An 18,547-nucleotide genomic window follows, 5' to 3' on the forward strand; every position below is an offset into this window, starting at 1 on the left:
CTTAATGCCTGGTACAACACGCTCCACTCATTGGCTCTGTGGCTGCCAGTCCTCAGTAGAGGGGTTTAAGAAATCTCAAGGCTGCAAAAACCTGAGGGCTCCACAAAAAGTCCTTAGCTCATATTTGGTGCTTAGCCAAAAAGCATCAAGGCTGCTGCCCTCGGGTGCTGGGGCTGCAAACAGAGTCCCAGTGAGAGCTCCTAAAACTAACACCCCGACAGAGAGCGAGCGCCCCTTGATGGCAGACCAGCAGGAACAATAGCCTGCCCTCCGCAGGCTCCGAGCAAACACCACAAGGGACATATAACACAACCCGTAGAGCTTAACACAGAGGTAGGGGCTGCTTGGTTGAGTGCTGCTGCTCATGCTCAGGGAGACACCACTCACCCCAGAGCTCCACTGCCCTTCATTCCACACAACTGGAACAGGGCAGGGTGGGGTGGCTGGGATTGCAAAATACACGGAGGCGGTCTGTGCATAGAGCCTGTGGCAAAAACAAGCCACACGGGCAAGGGCTCACAGAGAAGCGAAGGTCGCTGTGGTCCCAGCGGTGGGCAAGCGAGACACCGTCACTGATAGAGAACCTCAGGGTAGCAGCAAAGTGAGCGCAGAATTTTAAATCGTGTGTCTGGGGCTGTCTCCTCCCCCGTCACCTCCAGCGGAAAGCACCGGCGCAGCACTGCCACCTCTCGTGGCTCACAAGAGGCACGAAGCAACCAGCCTCATCCATCTCCTAGCAGAGGCACAGCTGCAAGTGGCCCATGCACCAGTGCATATGCATACAGTGTGTCTGCATACCACAACTGAGTAATTTTGTTCAGCAAATTTTACACAACAAAGAGCTGTACTGCAGAGGAAAAAGCAGCTCTATGGCGAGTACTTCAGCAATTGGTCATTTCCCACAGTGCTCTCCTACCCCTGCACATGACACAGATGTTCCCTCCAGCCTCTCACACTTATCTCCTGCTCCAGCAAGCAAATCACTTCAGTCCCTGCATGGATTTTTCATCCTCAGCAAAAGCTTCGGCTGTAACTTCTGGTCTCCCTCTTCCCTTAGCCCTACTGTGACAACCAACCATTCAGGCTAGAACCTCACCTGTACTGCAGTAACTAACTCACTCCCCCATCACACAAGCTAAACTCCAGGGGTTTGATCAAAACCTCACACTGATTATTCTTCCCCTTCATAACACAGGGCAGTGCTGTGCCCAGTTTAGCTTGGACCATCTAGGCCATGAGGAAAGAGCTGTTTATTTTGTTTTAATTACATATATGACATCTAGCACAAAACACTCCTCAGTGTAAACACAGGTAGTTAAGAGCAATATGTACAGCCCTGGCCATTTGTTAGGGCCAGCATCACATTCCACTATTCCACTTCCACAGCTGATGAAGCAGACAGAGAGGTCACTGAGCAAGCACCTGGATCCATCAGTGAGAGATCCATCCCACCAACACACATAGTTCTTTCCCTGCTGCTACGCTGCAGCCAGGGGTGGGGAGAGTGAGTGTGTGTGTGTGTGTGTGTATATGTGTGTGCTTGTTTCCAAAAGATCTGTCTGCTTTCAGAAATCACCAGGCACATCCCTTCACTGCCTTCTGCAGCCTGATCCTTGCACGCTGCTTCGGCAAGACAAAGGGAATCTTGCAAATGCCACTGATCACCATGCTCTGTAGGCAAGAGGCACTCTGATCTTCCATGGAGAACACAGCCTTGACTCTGCTAGAGACATTCGAAATGAGAAGGAATTTGCAGCACATCTCACAGGCACTGCTCAGACAAAAGGCAGACACCAACCCAGCACCGAGATAAGCCCAACACTGCCCAAAGCAGCCACTTGGCTTGGCCCAGCCCTAGAAGCAGGTCCTGTGTTGCTACTAAAGATAGATCACTTTAACTGATCAAATTGTAGTTCTCTCCTGCTCTAGGAACAGCTGTGATGATGGCTCAGATCACCAAAGTCTCCATGAATCCTAGTCAAAGGACAGGCCATCCAAATAGCTCAGAAGAGCGGAACATGTGTTGGGCTGCACCAAGGCAGCCAATGTCAACATGAAGTGCCTAGCAGGCAGGACAGGGGAAGGCACGTAAGGCACAGGGATGTGGCCATCAGGTTGATTTATTACACACAGGAATGAAAATTTCTGTTAAAAAAAAAAAAAACAACCCAAAACTACTTGGGAATATTGATGCTGGTTTTACAGGATAGGCCTCATGGTGACAAAATGGAAGTTGTATGATTCTGGCAGGCCCTGGTGCCGTGTGTGGTTAAATCTTTTCCAGGTGAAAACAGGAAGACCGCCCTGCACCGGGGGGCCGTTGATGGCGGTGGCTGTGAACGCTGAAGCCAGGCGGAAGTCTGACACCTGCAATAAAGGACAGGAGTTTGAGCAAAATGGTGGTGGACATGCAGCCATCCCACAGAGCAGGGATAGCCCAGGAGACTTGATAACAACAAGGTAAAGAAAGTGAGCAAGGGGAAATGCATTGATCAGGCAGCATTCTTCACCTGCACAGAGGCATCTTCAGGCAGAGAGCACCCAGCTGAAGAGCAGCAGCAAAGTACAAGCCCGCCTGCCCTCGTGCTACCCAGTGTGAGAGAGACAGCACATCTGCATTTGGGACAATCCTTCTTGGGTCTGCGTCTCCAAAAGAGGTGGAGGTGCAGTGGGCAGCCTAGATGGCCTGATATAAATTCTGTTGCATGTTAAGTGCTTGGGCTGTCCCCTGCAGCAAGTCAGGGTAATTCAGGAAAGGACAAAAGCAGCACGGAGTTAATGCTGCTGCCCAGGTTCCACCCTATTCCTCTATTACCACCCAAGAGGTCTCCAGCCTGCTCCATCTTCCCAAACTCAGAGACACTAAAATTGCACTCAAGTGCTTGAAACTGACAGGTTTTACCTCTGCTCTGGGCTACTTCTCTCAGTGGGTCCCTGTCCTCCCCTAGCCCATTCCTGTAAACTGACTGGACATAAAGCAATGCCAAAACACAGCACTGGTGATGCCAAAACAGCCTCCACAGGGCCCATCCTAGCAACCAACTCATAATCCCAAACTGCAGCAGGCTGGAACCAACAGGACACAACACCGTACAACTTCCCAGCACAACAGGGCTGGCATGGATAGCTGTTTACTCAGGTATTGCCCCTCACAGTGAAAATACCACACAGGCTGCCTAGAAAAACTGCTGCTTTCTGCAGGACAGTGGGTCTGAGGATTTTCCTGCATCCCCCCCAAAAGCAAAGTGATCTTTACCAAATTGTGCACAAAACAGTTTCACAGAGAGGTGGAGCCCTGGAGCAGGGTGACTCAGTAGAGAGCCAAGCTTTTGTAAAGGTAAAGCTAAGTGCAACTGAAAAACCATTCCTGTAGGCTCTGGGGAGGCACCCACACAGCCCCCATGAAATGGAGTCAGAGGACTCACCTTCCTGGAATGATGTGATGACTCCTTCCAGCTTTCTCTTAGGCTCCTCCTGCTGCAAGGCTTTGGGCTTTAACTCCTAAGCACCACAAGTTCCCATCATTCTTTTCCTACACCACCCCCTGTTTCCTCTGTCCTCTGCCACTGTGCCAGGACTGGTGTCAAGGACAGGAGACAGGACTCTGCACAGACCTCAAGATCTGCCCGACCACCTGGACAGTATGAAAGGAGGAAACCAATGGGCCTGGCCATGTATGTCCTAGTGCAGGGAGACATCCTACAGGTCTAACGGGAGCACAGAGGCTGCAGCAAATGTAGAGCAGATATCAAAACGGAGGTAATCTACCTTGGAGTCGTAGCAGCCTGCAGGCACTGGAAAAGAAGGATTCAGGTCTTCCCGACAGCAAATGGTGTTGCAAGGATTATGCTCAGCATAAGGATCACGCTGGTAGTCTGGAGAGAAATGTGGTGGGGAGGGAAGAAAGAAAGAAAATAAAATAAGTTAGTCCCCTCACAAAAAGCTGATGCAAAGTGTCCAAGACACTAAAATCTGGGTGAGTTGGTAGAAACACAGGTCTATCACATTGCTCTCATGCTTCTCCCCAGGTACCAGCTAGAAGTCAGTGCTGGAGACAGGACAATTAGTAGACAAGCTCCTAATCCAAGTCCATACAACTGTTTCTGCATCCCAAGTGGACCACTGCCAACCTCTAACCACAAACATCTGCAACTCCACATGATGAAACCTTGCGGGAACACTGTCAAGAGACAAAAGCAGAAGAGCAAGCAAAGCAGGGACGAGATGTGGAGGGAAAAGAGCAGCAGTGAGAGCCTTTGTTTTCCTGTTGTGGACTAAAGTAAGTAGCGTGAAGCAAAGCCTTCAGACACCCACTGTAGCAGCTGCAAACTAAGAGGGGAAGGTGGACAAGCCTCAACATCTACGAACATGCTGCTACTCACAGCCAAAACATTGGCAATACCCCACCCTGGGAGAGGCCTCCCAAACCCCAAGCCCAGTAATCAGCACGCTCCCTATAATTGGGAATAAAAATATAGCATCTAAAGCTATCTGTACTTAGAGATGGGCTTAGCCAGAAGTTAACTAAGATGGTTGCAATGCAGTTAAGAACCCCCCTGTCAGGAAAAAGCAGAGCAGAGCATTAACTACGAAAGATTATTTGCATGAACAGGAAAAAATAAACTGAACCAAAACCAAACAAAAACAAAAAATGAAACACCACACACCAAAACCAAAAGACCTGTAGTTTTACCCTAAATTTTCATCTGATTTGACCTAACTGTTGCTTAGGATTTAAGGCTTTCAAGATTGACAGGCTGTAGATGTATTAGGGAACAGCAGCCCACAGAGTCTCTTGGAGTTATCAGAAACTCTCTGGAAAGGTCAAACAGCAAGCTTGAGGGCCCTTGTTCTAGAAGGAACTCAGTCTTGTTTCTATTAAGAGTCATTTTAGCCTGGTTTCCTACCTCAACAATGACACTGTGTTACTCTTTTTTCTTTGTGTGTACTCTTCACATAGGGTAATAGAACTCTGATCTGTACATGAGGCTGCAGCTTCCCACTATGATCCAAGAAATAGAAGTAACACTGCTTTATTAAAATCAGCTCCACAGTACATAAACACGTGTCTTACTGTTGTATCTCATGATGTACTTCATGCTTTCCAAACTGGTCACCTTGCTGTGGTCTCGACGGAAGATTTTTGCTCTTGGAGCAAGCTCGTAAGAGAAATCCATGCCATACTTCTCAACATACGCCGCATACCCACTAAGATTGTAAATCTTTTCATGGAAAGGAATATTGTATGAAGGCCAGTAACCTGCCAAAGACAAAATCCAAGCTATTAATCACTTAGAAAAGCTGAATGCTCTCGCTTATATCAAAAAAGAAAAATAAACCATTTTTCCATGCTGTGTTGCCTTAACAGCATGTCGAGGAATAACACGTCAAACTGGTTTGAACACAAGAAAATAAGGCAATAGTCACTGGGATGACCAGGGTTGACTCCCAGTATAAACACCACTGGAGACTGCACCCAGGCAACCTGCCCCCAGACTTCCACCCTGCAGACTCATCGTGCAAAACAGCTGAGAAACTTGCAGGAGTTTGAAGTGAATACGCAGAGAAACCTCCCGCACAGGTTTCCCTGCTCAACCTCAGAGGAGCAAAAGATCATTCGCCTCCACCAAACTGCCCAGCTTTTTCCCAAGCCTCCCATCTCACCACAGCAGGGTAATACACTGTGCTGACATAGCAGGGGCAGACAGATAACCCACAAACACACACAGACCACACACAAATCCGTGTTTGGAAAGTTGTGGTTGCACACTGCAATAAGGAAAGATGAGGGATAGATGCACATTTGCCAGTATCTGCCTTTGAGGGTTAAAGAGTGGTTGATTGGCAGAGCAGAGCCCTGCCCTAACCTTTCCAGGAGCAAGTACAAATCCTGCAGTTTTGCTAACTCTGAAGAGCAGGTTTAACAGCCAGACCTCCAGAGAGTTTTAGATAGCTGACATACAACTGCCTGAAACAAGAGTAGTATAGAAAGGAGAAGAGCTTATAAAGAGCCAGAAGACCATCCAGTTTAGGATCTGGGTACAGCAAGTCCTGGAAGAGATAAAAAGTAGATGCCTATACCTTAACATTTAATTTGTTGGGGTTTCTTTTGCAAGGCTGGTAGCAAGGAGTGTTCAGGGAGAGAGCACATAACATAAGCTAGCCCCAAGAGCAGCACACTTTCAGATTCTCTCCAAACTCCTAGCATTCCTGGTGTCAGTGGAAACGTTGCTTCTCAAATGACACACACCAGGATTTGGCTTAGAGTTTTACTACTTTATTTGTCTGGATACTGGTAAATGCAGCACTCCATGTATTAATGTCAGCCCAGCACGTGAGGAGTCTGGCTGTGAGATACTTAAGAAAAACCAAGTGGGACTCACTGTGAGCAAAACACACAGAAACCAAGCCCCCTGAAGGACAGATACACAGGCAGCATAAACACTGGAACACCACCTGAACTGAGACCTTACCAGCCTGTGTCCTGCATAGCATGCAGCTGCCAGGAACACCCTGTCTGCTGTCATTTGCTTACATGACCTAGAACCTATGTAAAGGAAAAGGGTTGTGTACACAAACTGTGTCGTAATAGAGGCATCCTCCAGGAATGAGCACACTGGCCAGCGGATACAGATACATCAGCTCCCATACCAGTAGGGTTTAGTTGTAATTCAAAAGGTTGCTATTGTCTCACATGAATGCAGTGCATACAGATGACTCCCTTATCCCACCTGGAAAAACTTTTTTAAATCGCTAAAAACAGAAGAAGCTATTCAAATTTTCCTCCAACACGAGCTCTTCTGCATCTCAGCCTCTGCAAGACTGCAAATCCCATGCAGGCAGCGCAGCGCCCAACCTAAGGCAGGCTTTACCCAAGGGCTGCTATAAGCCAGTGAAACCTGCCAGTTAGGCCTGTCAGGGTGAACAGTGACAAAAACAAGTCAGAAATGGTGTAAAGCTGAAGGGGGCTGAGAAGGATTACATGAACACAGCAAAAATTGTCTGAAACAAAACTGCGTCCTCCTCTGCCCATCAGAGCAAGAGATCTCGGCAATATCAAGAGCAATGGGAATATTTACATATCCAGTGGAAGAGACTCAGACCCCAGGTTCTGATGTGTTACTTCTGATGCTTAAATCAATGTACTACTCACTTATCATAAAGAAACATGAACTGCAGCACACTCCTGTGTCCTTAGGCATTGTGGCAATGCCTGAAATAAGCCAGAACTTTCCAAGGAGACAGACTCAGGGGAAAATTCCAGAGCAAAATAACCACAGCTGCTAACATAAATGTATTTCCAGCCATTTTGATGATGAAAAGCAATTCATCAATTCACCTCCTCTGCACGTGATTAGAGGAAGGAGCACAAAGCACCAGACACGCACTTAAATTTGTGGAATGAGCTCAAGCTCTTGGATGCTGCCATAAAGCGTGCATAAGACATCTGTGAAGGAAACCTGACAGTCGGCATTTTGCTTCACCTGGATTTCTGCTTGTTTGTTTTCCAACAAGCTGTTGCTAGTCTTGATACTAAGGAGCCTTTTAAACAGCAAGTACTTATCATATAACAGAGCTCTAGAAAAGTTCAGAAGCTGAATCTAATGTAGAACTTCTCTCATATTTTAAAGCTCATCTCCTTGCCTGGTGACACACTCACCAAACATTGCAAGTAGCCCACAGCATCACAGTTATTTAGTACTACTCCAAAGAGACCTCACCTTTTTCCTCATGGGTCTCTAAGACAGGGCAAAATAATACCAGGAAAAAAGGCAAGGAAAAGAAAGAAGAAAGGTAAAGCCTATATTTCACTTCCCTGGTTCTAAAAAACACAGATGCTCACCACATTTATGCCACAGCATGAAAAAGTGAATACAACATAATAGACCTGGCTACATAGCTTTCTGTCTTGCAACTCAGCGCTAGTGCTCAGTAAGCCCTTCCCAGTTACAAAGCATGACTCTCCATCAGCTGACACAAAGAGATGGCTTTCCTAAGCCAGTAAGCGCTGTAAGGAACTATTACCTTTCCGGAGAATATTTGTTTGATCAGAATACTCCACAAGGGTTGGGATCTGCTCAACAATGTACAATGCACCTTCATCAAGGCTCTTCTGCAGCTTGACCTTCTTCAGGTCCAGCACCATGTACTGATTGTTGTAGGTCCCTAGGGATGAGAGCAAAGAGAGAATTATTTGTCCTGCCTGCAGAAAGAAAAAAGTACAAAGGGAAGGGGGAACAAGTCCTGTTTCCTAAGACTCATGTGAAAGTGTACTCACCTGAGTTGCACTTCGAGAAGGTTTCTGCCCAAGATTTGCCATCATCTGCCATCATGTTAGCAATGCGGACCCTCTGCCAAGCTAACAGGGATTCTGGCACCACTTGCTTAATGAGGCTTTGGTTGAACACACTGTTGGTAGTCTGCAACATTACCAATCCACTGCCTAGTATGTAAAAGTCATCCAGGGACACCAAAAAGCCTTAAACAGCAATAATACAAATTTGTTATTTTTGTGAACCTTTGATATACTCATAGAAAAAAAAGAGAGTGACAAGCTAAGAGGGTATGAATGAGTCAGCATGTGCGTGTGTCTGAAACCAAGCTGTACAAATACTAAAGATGAGGTGGCAACTTCTGCAAGTGCTTTAAGCCCACCTGTCAGCCGTTTCTCATTTGTCATGCTTTCAACACAGCCTAATTGTTTGTGAAGAACATTTGCTTCATGTTTTCATCCCAAACTTAGAATAGTTAGGGTTGGAAAGGACCTTAAGATCATCAAATTCCAACCCCCCTGCCATGGGCAGGGACACCTCACACTAAACCATGCCCAAGTCTCCATCCAACCTGGCCTTGAACACCACAAGGGATGGAGCATTCACAACTTCCCTGGGCAACCCATTCCAGTGCCTCACCACCCTCACAGTAAAGAGCTTCCTTCTTATATCCAATCTAAACTTCCCCTGTTTAAGTTTTAACCTGTTACCCCTTGTCCTATCACTACAGTCCCTAATGAAGAGTCCCTCCCCGGCATCTTTACAGGCCCCCTTCAGATACTGGAAGGCTGCTATGAGGTCTCCACGCAGCCTTCTCTTCTCCAGGCTGAACAGACCTAACTTCCTCAGCCTGTCTTCATACGGGAGGTGCTCCAGCCCCCTGATCATCCTCATGGCCCTTCTCTGGACTTGTTCCAACAGTTCCATGTCCTTTTTATGTTGAGGACACCAGAACTGCACACAATACTCCAAGTGAGGTCTCACGAGAGCAGAGCAGAGGGGCAGGATCACCTCCTTATTCAACCTGCTGGTCATGCTCCTTTTTGTGCAGCCCAGGATATGGTTGGCTTTCTGGGCTGTGACTGCACACTTCAAGCAGCTCATGTTCATTTTCTCATCAACCAACACCCCCAAGTCCTTCTCCGCAGGGCTGCTTTGAATCTCTTCTCTGCCCAACCTGTAGCTGTGCCTGGGATTGCTTCCACCCAGGTGTAGGACCTTGCACTTGGCATGGTTAAACTTCATAAGATTGGCATCAGCCCATCTCACAAGCGTGTCAAGGTCCCTCTGGATGGCATTCCTTCCTTCCAGAATATCAACCAAACCACACAGCTTGGTGTCATCAGAAGTTTCTCCATCATATGTCAAGCTATGTCTTCTGCTGAGGATTACATACTGTAAATGCCTAGTGAGTGTTTGTTTCAACAGTGAAATTCCTTTTAAAAATACAACAGAGGAAATCAAAGGACAACTCCACAGAGAAATTTTCATCAACCAATTTCAGGTTTAGATTTTTATTCGGCAAGGACAACAGATACACCTTTAAATTAATCCCTTCTGGATTAAAGCAAGACAAGCAGAAAAGTCTTCCTTCTAGTTTAATCTTTTCCAGTCTAACCATAAAACATCTCCAAGAAATGGGCACCTCTTAAATCATAAAACCACATCCTGTATTTGAGAGTTTCACCTACTCTTTCTGACATGCTGTCATTGGGATTTTTTTTTTATGCCTACCAGCCCTGCAGACTCAACACAGTGATGAATCTTCTGGGCAATATTCGCTTCCACATTACATGCCAACAGAAGCCCTAGGCCCAGTTGCAGATCTGGCTGCAGACATGCAGCCAGAGGTGGTATACAGAGCTGCAAAGGTCAGCTGTAATGCCATGGATAGCATGGTGACTATTTATAAAGCAGAAATAACTTGACTTTGAGATTCCCCAGCAGATACAGGGCTGCCAGGTTGGGGAAGAATTGTTGTTAACTAAGCTCCTGATGACGAAGTCATCCAGAACTGGTCTCTTGCTAATGAGTTTTTCATGGTATCCCTGTCTGAAGAGTACAAAATGCTAAAATGCTGCACATCAGGGTAGTAGTCGAGTGCCATTACTAAATGTTCTACAGCAAGCTTTATTAATGCACTCTGCAAACAAAGTAAGGTCAGCAACATATGACAGACTGCAATATGACTCAGCTCTGCCTCCAGTTCATGGGCTTTCGTCAAAAGACAGATTTCCTTCAAGCAAAAGTACTGTTTAAGGGCTCAGCTTCAGCAAGATTTCTTTTAAGTCTCAAGTTCTCAAATAAGAACAGATCCAGGAAAATATGCTTTGTGGTCACCTGTTCTCTAAAAATAGGTCAGTACGGAACAGGCAGAGTACCCTGGCAGCTTGTGGTTCCTAGTATTTTATTCTTGGAGACAGAAAAAGAGTGTCAATAAATTACGTACATAAACAGCAGAGTTCTTCCAAACAGTAAGGGCAAGAAACACTCTTAACCTGTCTCTGCCAGTCTATCTTATAGAAAGACATGGGATACTGCAGCAATAAACTATTGTGTAAAAAGTCAAGTGCTTACCCAGAGGGAAGAAATTAAATCGTTAAACACTTGTGATCCGAATTGAATGCCATTCCCCCATGGGTGCCAATGCCAAGTGCCCTACTTCAAAATAAGTCAAACATTTTTTTCTTCTTTTTCAATCATCAGCTGAGATAAAAGAGGAAAATCAATTCAAAGCAAGTGTAAACACAAGGAACGATGCTGAATTAACTTAAGTTGGAACTCTGTAATTCAGTTGCAAAACTCAGCAAAGCTGAAAACAAGAGGGTTTCCTTCTGGGCCTTAGTAGTTACCAAGTTTTATCCTGCAATGTTCTATAATACAGTGTGCTCTCTATGATACACCATTACTAGCCTAATTATTCCAAGCCAACATATACCTTTTTGACTTAAGGCATAGGCACTCCTTAAACAAATGGAAGTTAAAACACCTACAACAGGTTTGCCCAGGACAAAGACATCCATGAAAACAACACCTGGGTGAAGCCTAGAGATATCAGCACATATTTAATGTTCTCTTGTGGCACTGTTGTCTTTTTAAGCATGTATGAGAATCTGTTGTAATTGAAAATGCCTTTTATATGTCAACTGCTATCTCACTGTACAGTTCACCTATTTTTTTCTGTAAACCCATCTCCCATTTTTATCAGCCACTCCCAATGATTTTTTTTTAACCTCTTCGCCTCCACCTCCCCCCAACCTTCCTCCAATGAACCTGACTCTTCCTACATAAACAGAAGTAATAGGACTTCTGAAAGCACTTCAGAATGAGTTTGAGCCATTTAGATTCTGTTTCCAGTCACCATTGGAATACTGAATTTTCCAGAGTCCGCAGGTTCATTCATCATGACAATATTAATCAGCCAAGCAAAGCAAAATATTTTTTAAAATCTGAGTCAGTGTTCTCCAGAGTTAGTGTTCTCCAGAGTCAGCACACTAAAGAGTATGTGCGGGGTAACACACTCCTGGCAGCTACTGTTCCTAAAAAGGTATGCTGCTGGTTTCTGAACCAGATGACATCAGGGTTTTAGGTGTTTTAAGGGGCCCTTGTGATCATTCAAGTACAGAAAGGGTCAGTACAACAAGGCTGGAAGTCAGAGCCATGAGGTTTTGCCAATCACCTCACAGGGATGAGAGTAGCTCCAGCTGAGAGGATCAATGCTCTGGGCTGCAAACACACTTGAGAATGGGAAAGAAGATCCCTTCTCTAGATTAGTTTTCTTAGTCTCACGAACAGCTGCTTCTCATGCCAATACTGTGCTCCTGCCAGCTGCCTTACTTCCACTTACAGACCTCTCCTAGGCACTAAGACATAACACATCCCACACTATAGCTCTGGTCTCTCATTTCCAAAGCGCACCAGACTTTTCTCTGCTTCTCTCCAGGTTTTAGACACACGTTGGTGGAAGCAGAGAAGCAAGAAATGTTCTACCAATATCTCATGAGCAAACTGATCCCCAGAATGAAAGGCCTACTACCCTTTCCATGTTTTGCCCCTCCTAGCTCTTACTCAGGCTTTGGGGAAGGATAACACTGCACTTCCTGATTCTGTACTAACACCACATTACTTCAGCTCAAGGGACAGGTTACTTCTGTCTCCTGCCTTAGCAGAGTATGTACAGCCAATTTATCAAGACAACTTGTGCCATCTTGTTCCCATGTCATAGCCTGTTTCAACCATAACCTGTCTCAACCAAGCAACAGACCAGAGAAACAGAAGTGGTCATTAAGCTCTTCTCAACTGTTTCCTTTAACAGCTGAAATCAAGAGTAACAAGACTGCAATTCAGCCCAGAGGAAGTACGTCACTACGCAAACCAGAGTGCTTGGGTCCAAATGGTAAATTCCCTTCCTTAACTGGAGTTCACAACTAATTGTTCAAGAAGAGGTGCAGCCAAATGGATGTAAATCTTGGGAGCTGCAACATCCCTGCTGTCCAAGGAAAACTGCAAATTTAATCAGTTAACTGGGCTCATTTTTTTGAAGTAGAGCTGTGTAGAGCAGTGACTCCGGGAGGGGGTGAGGGAAGGGGGGGAGGGTTTCTCTCTGATCTTTTTCTAGGTATGTCCTGCAAAACCCAGCACCTGAAGTCTCTGTCATCACATTTCTTACACTCCCCAAATGACACCCAACATTTGTGAGCAACTGTACAATGTAAATTCTCTCTGCTGTGCACAGATTCACCAACCACATTAAGTACTTATGTCCAGAGCTTAAACGAGACACTGAAATCAGGGGTGCCCAAGAATTCAGCTCAGACACTTTCTTTCCAGAGATTCACATAGCTGTCCTACCTGCAGCTCTGCACAGATGCTTTCAACTGAAGAGGAAACTAAAACTATGAGCAGAGTTCAAGTGAGGATTAGGATTAGTGTGGAAATAAGCAGCAAGCAGCTAAATCATTCTGCAACAGCAGAGATTACGACGCCTATTCATTTCCACTTAACTGTACTTCTGCAGCACTACTGTTACTCTGACAGGGAGAAAGCATCAGAGAAGACATGCTGTAACAGTGGACATTTCAGCATGCTGACAGGAACATGGGGAACTGCTGCAGAAGCCTGGATGGGCTCTGCAATTCCTGCCTCTCCTGCTATCTGCTCAATCACAGCAGAAGCAAGGAAGTGTAAGGCCCTGTAGTTGTATCATAATGCACGTACTGACATGCATCATGGTTAGTGAATAGCCTTAGATCCTCTACACTGAGTCACAACAAATATTTTTTGCAGTGTAGTTGCCAGTCATTTGAAATACTGTAAATAAACAATCTGCACAATTTTACTCTGTGACCCCAGGAGAAATCAGGTAGTTGGCACATTCCTTCTCAGAAGGCAAATGACTCCTTGAAGCTTTTCTGACACAGCATTTGTACAACAGAAGAGTTTTATTTCATATCCAGTCTACTGAATGATAAGAATCTTTGAATTACTCATTTGTCAGCTAAGGACTGGAAGGGCATTTTTTTAAAAATGCTGTCTGTTTTCTCCAAAAGTCAATACTTTATGTACATTAGGATAGTGTTTCTATTTATGAGAGCTTACTAGCTTAGCCTTTCTTACTGGCTCTTAATGTCTATCAGGAGAGAGAAAAACAGGGGGAAACTGCATGCAGAGAAGTTACAGTCATCAAGTGGAATCACGGCCAGGATCTCCATATTCTATGGGCAGATGCTGTGAAAATATAAGGCTTCATCTCATCACAACATGGAGCAAAGGAATTTGGCAGTTTCCTCCCTCATGCTTGATGTCCCTAGATCCTTACCAGGCCAGTGCTTTAGAGCTTACTCATCCTCTGGAAAACTGCAAGCTTGTGAACTACACCCACAGCTAGTGCAATTTGCTGTAGTCAATGGGTCATGCTTGTCTAGTGCTTGTGATAGTACCTTGTAATTAGGTGGCCAGTGAGTTCGCTTTGCATACCGCAGGTCTCTCAGACTTCACTGTAGCCATGGGAACTATGTTTCGTAATAGTTCTAACTCAGTTTTCTTGGTAGAAGTACACCATACCACATTGCTGTGTCAGAGCCTACCCAGCACAGGCAAGCTTTAAAGTAAACCATCTCTTCAGACTTCACACTCAGGGAAGCCCACTGGGATTTTGTACAATAGCAAATGGAAACCAACCATTTCAGCTTAGTAGTAGCTGATTTTCAGGTATCCTCCCATACAGTGTGCTTTATAAGTCTCATTAAAACAGAAGACTTGTATTTCACCTTATACAAAGAATCCACAAAATGAACAACCCCCAGACATCATCACAAACACCCACTAACAAGGAAATAAAACACCCTTCATGGTTAAACCCAGTTTTAAATCTGCAGCACAACGCAGCATGCAACAGTTGCTAAATCAAGACACGCCCTCCTGAAGTACAGCAACAGTATTTCTGATAAACAGTATTTCTGATAAAAGATACAAGATCCAGAATAACCTTCTGTACATTCAGGCGATGAACAGAGCTCAGACAGGAACCTTTCTGTCAGGTTATGTAGGCTTGGTAAAAATTCCTTGCAACGAGTAAATTTAACTCCTCCAAAGGAACTGGAGATAACCCAAGCTCTTGAGAGGCTGTACACTTCAAGGAATTCACCAGAATACCTCTACTCCTTCCTCAAAGCAAAAATTGCAGATGTCAGAACATGCTGCATTTCTGAAGGTCACTGAGGAGGGTCCAAACCCCACAGAAATACTTGCTTTCAAAATAAAATGACAGCAACTTTGCCTTTCAAAACAATTTCTCAGTCACAGTCCCAGAATTCTCTGCCATGAAGGATCCTTGCCTTTGTAGTAAGGCAGGCACAGTAATTCAACAGAGCACATTTTAAAACTATCAGCCAATAAAATTTCATCAGAATGAGACAGTCTTCAACAGCACATACTTCACTATAAAAAGTTTATGAAAATTCTTGGGTGTTTGGGTATTTTTTTTTTAATTTGAAATTCCACCTTCAAAAACTTATACAATGTTAACTCCGCCTTAGATTTGTTTTGGGTTTTCATATTCGTTTCTTGGTGCTACCCTAGCAAGAGTAAATATTTTACCGCTGAAACATTAACTGCTGGCAATTTCTAACCTTCTTCCAGGAAACTTGAGAATATTATGTGCTGCCTGATCTTCCCAAGGGAGATTTTAAACATTCTGGCTGGCTACACTGATAACACATAAAATAAGCATTAAAAAAATACTCCTCTGCAACAGCTTATAGAGAAGCTGGAAGAGGCAGATGTGGGGGGAGAAACCAAACAAAAAAAACCCAACACTGAATATTTGCTAACCCAACACCAAAGAAGTCGATACAATTTCAAATGGCTATTGTTTGATACTCTCTAATAATCCCATTACAGCATGAATCATGCCACAGCACTAAACAGAAGTGTTCAGAATTGTTATTACCAAACATGAGAATGCTATAGGCAAGGTGAGGAGTTCAGCAGTTGAGATGAGGGCAGACATGAGCAGAATTCAAAGGAGCATGTTTGTGCCAGAGGAAGAATATTTAACAAGTATTATTCGAAGCACTGAAGGTGATTAATCAACAACAAAAGACGATGACAACAATATCACGTTCAAGCCAATAAACTTCCTCTCAATGGCTAAATGTTTTAAGGTAGATTGAAGCCAGTGCTTGCTAAGGTATCATCCATTTTATAGACAAGACATCTGCAAGACAGTAAGATGGTCCATATCCATATCTTGGATATTGATATAGGTTTAGTTTTCTTGACTTTACCTGGGTAACTGCTGAATGAGACACGGCCAGTCCTAGTGTCTGGATCAACTATATTAAAGTTCCAGTGCTTGTATATTCTCAGTGTGGCTGCATATGTAAACCAGCTGGAATGGGCAAAATATATATTCTCATATCCAGGTAGAACCTGGAAAAAGAAGCAGAAAGAGGAATAGTTTCAGACCCTACTATGCTTTGCATGTTTTGTACTTGATAAAAAAAGTTGTTTTCCCAGATTCTAAGTAGTTTGATTAATTGTATTGTTTAAGAAGGGGCAAATTCTTGCACTTTTAACTGTGTACTTAACAATGAATTTCTGAAACTTCTGGAAATAATTCTTGCCCATGAGTTGTTTTCAAATAATTAGTTGCTATTTTTCAAAACAAAACAGCTTAAGGTGTTTTGGGACACCTGCATCACATGGTATTCTTTGTTTCCCCAGTTTCCTCTTGAATACTTGTATTTATATATTCAGATCAGCCCTCTGCAAACATACCCAACATTAAATTAAAACACGCTATATCTGTGAAAATGTCTCTGGGTGACTTTAAAGTATAGAAGCAAATGCAAGCATATTTAATTTGAAAAGGTAAATACTTATCGATAATAGCTCTATTAAAAGTATTTCCCCGTTTCTAAGATTTCTTGTTAGCTCAGAAACCTCTTGTGATAGGCAAATGCTTGAACAAATGCTTCCTAATTTGAGTATTGTTGCTTTGGGAGACATAGAGTCTCCATATACTGACTAGAACCTTGATGATTTTAATTGAAAAATTTAATTGCTACTAAGATGTATCAGACACTTATCTTAAAAGTATTTTTTCTGTCATTACTCCCATTGGGAAGCCATTCCAGAATATCACTGTTAACAGAAAATATCAGCCAATTGCACCCACTTATTCTTGTGCTAGCACTGATCTTTAGTTTAAGGAATCCTCTTCTCTTCCTCCCTGCTTAACTTGCTCAATGGATTTGTAGGCATTCACAATACCCCCTTTCAGACTTCACTTGGCTAGATAGAACAACTTGGTCTCTTCCAGTCTCCTCTCCACGGTATTTCCCCATTCCCTAGTAATTCTAGTAGCTTTTCATTGTCAATCTCTGTGGGTTTGGTTTGGTTTTATTTTTTGCCTGCCCTTGAACACAAATGAGCAAGACTGGACCCAAAATCCTGTTAAAGGCACAAGTGACAACTGCATAAAAGCACCTTGACAGGAGTCTCTTTATGCACATGCAACGGAAACAATGAGGACTCCAGAAATGCAGGCTCATGACACAGTAAATCAATAGTCACTGGAGATGAAGTTCTTGATGCTCACCTTGATGAGTGCAGAGCAGTGACCCATATCCCACTGATACTTCCCATGGCTTCCTGGCTCCACATTGCATTGTCCACCCCTTGCAGAATACTCAAATAATGCAGGAATGAGGTCTAACAGGTCTCCAACTGCATTCAGAAACTGGACATCAAAGATGCTCAGTGGCTGAGGAAAGGGAGGAAAGAGAGACCACAAAAAGCACTTTCAGACAGAGAAGCATCAAGGCAGTCTCAGCTGTTAGAATTTTTCTTTTGCTCTCAAAGGAAGCTCTTACATGGTCTAGGAAATACCTGCTCACAAGGCCCACATACACATGGGCATTAGTGTGGTATTAGGCATCTAGGTATCTTTAAGGGTCTGGCCCTTGTAGTGACATTACCAATGCTAACATTTCTGAGGGGAAAAAAAGGAGACACTAGTTATAACTTATGCAAGTTCTGTGTGTCTTTGCAAACAGCACACCAATCAGTCTGCTGTTACTGTTATACTGGGGTAATAGTAAGCAGTAAGATTTGGGGGGGGGGGGGGGGGGGGGGGGGTGTTTATGTATGCCTTTGGAGAGCCTTACATTAACAAGCACTCTTGGGAGTTTCTGGATTTTTATAAAGACTGCAATTTAAGACATCCTCAGAACTGAGGAGAAAACAAAGGAGAGAAGCAAGATATGTTAACAATATTAATAAAGTATGAAATCAGCTAAAGAAAGAAGACAGTCAAAAGGCTCTCCAATACATGCTTTCGAAACCGCTTATGGTTGCAACTAGCCAGGGCTAACTGCACACAGCTTGTTGTGCAACATGCTCTTCAGAACCTTCTTTTAGTTTGCCTCTTCAAGAATAAGAGCTTACGTGTGGTCTAATCTCAACTTTCAAAGACTGTTTTCTAAGTATTTCCTGTTCTTGCTTGCATCATGCCTTTAGTTAAGGTAAGGATTAAGGAAAAAAAGTCAGAGCATACATCACTTTAAGGCTATAAATGGCAATTTTAGAATGGGACACAATCATATAGTAAATAAACACATTGCTTGCAATATAAATCACTATTATTAAACCATACAGCTGACCTCTCTACAAACTCCAACAAAGCAGAGACAAGGAATGGAAAAAATAAACAGCGCAAAATCCATTTACTTTTTATATGGGAGGCTGAATTCTGTGTTACCCATCTACTG

General features: G+C 43.9%; 1 protein-coding gene across 1 annotated transcript in view; it reads right to left on the reverse strand.

Annotated features, from left to right (window-relative positions):
* Positions 1-2,102: 2,102 nt before the first annotated feature.
* Positions 2,103-18,547, reverse strand: part of PLBD1 (phospholipase B domain containing 1) — a 40,735-nt gene continuing 24,290 nt past the window's right edge. Inside the window, exons 5-11 of the mRNA XM_062624174.1 lie at positions 17,377-17,541; positions 16,061-16,205; positions 8,279-8,479; positions 8,026-8,166; positions 5,075-5,260; positions 3,769-3,875; positions 2,103-2,367 (exon numbers count right to left, since the gene is read on the reverse strand). Of these exons, the coding sequence (XP_062480158.1) occupies positions 2,200-2,367; positions 3,769-3,875; positions 5,075-5,260; positions 8,026-8,166; positions 8,279-8,479; positions 16,061-16,205; positions 17,377-17,541 (1,113 nt within the window). The 3' untranslated portion in view covers positions 2,103-2,199. The remainder of the gene's footprint in view (positions 2,368-3,768; positions 3,876-5,074; positions 5,261-8,025; positions 8,167-8,278; positions 8,480-16,060; positions 16,206-17,376; positions 17,542-18,547) is intronic.

Source organism: Pezoporus occidentalis, unplaced genomic scaffold (genome assembly GCF_034315485.1).
Source record: "Pezoporus occidentalis ecotype Australia unplaced genomic scaffold, CSIRO_AGI_Poc_V1 ctg263, whole genome shotgun sequence".
In the NCBI taxonomy this organism is placed as follows: domain Eukaryota; kingdom Metazoa; phylum Chordata; class Aves; order Psittaciformes; family Psittacidae; genus Pezoporus; species Pezoporus occidentalis.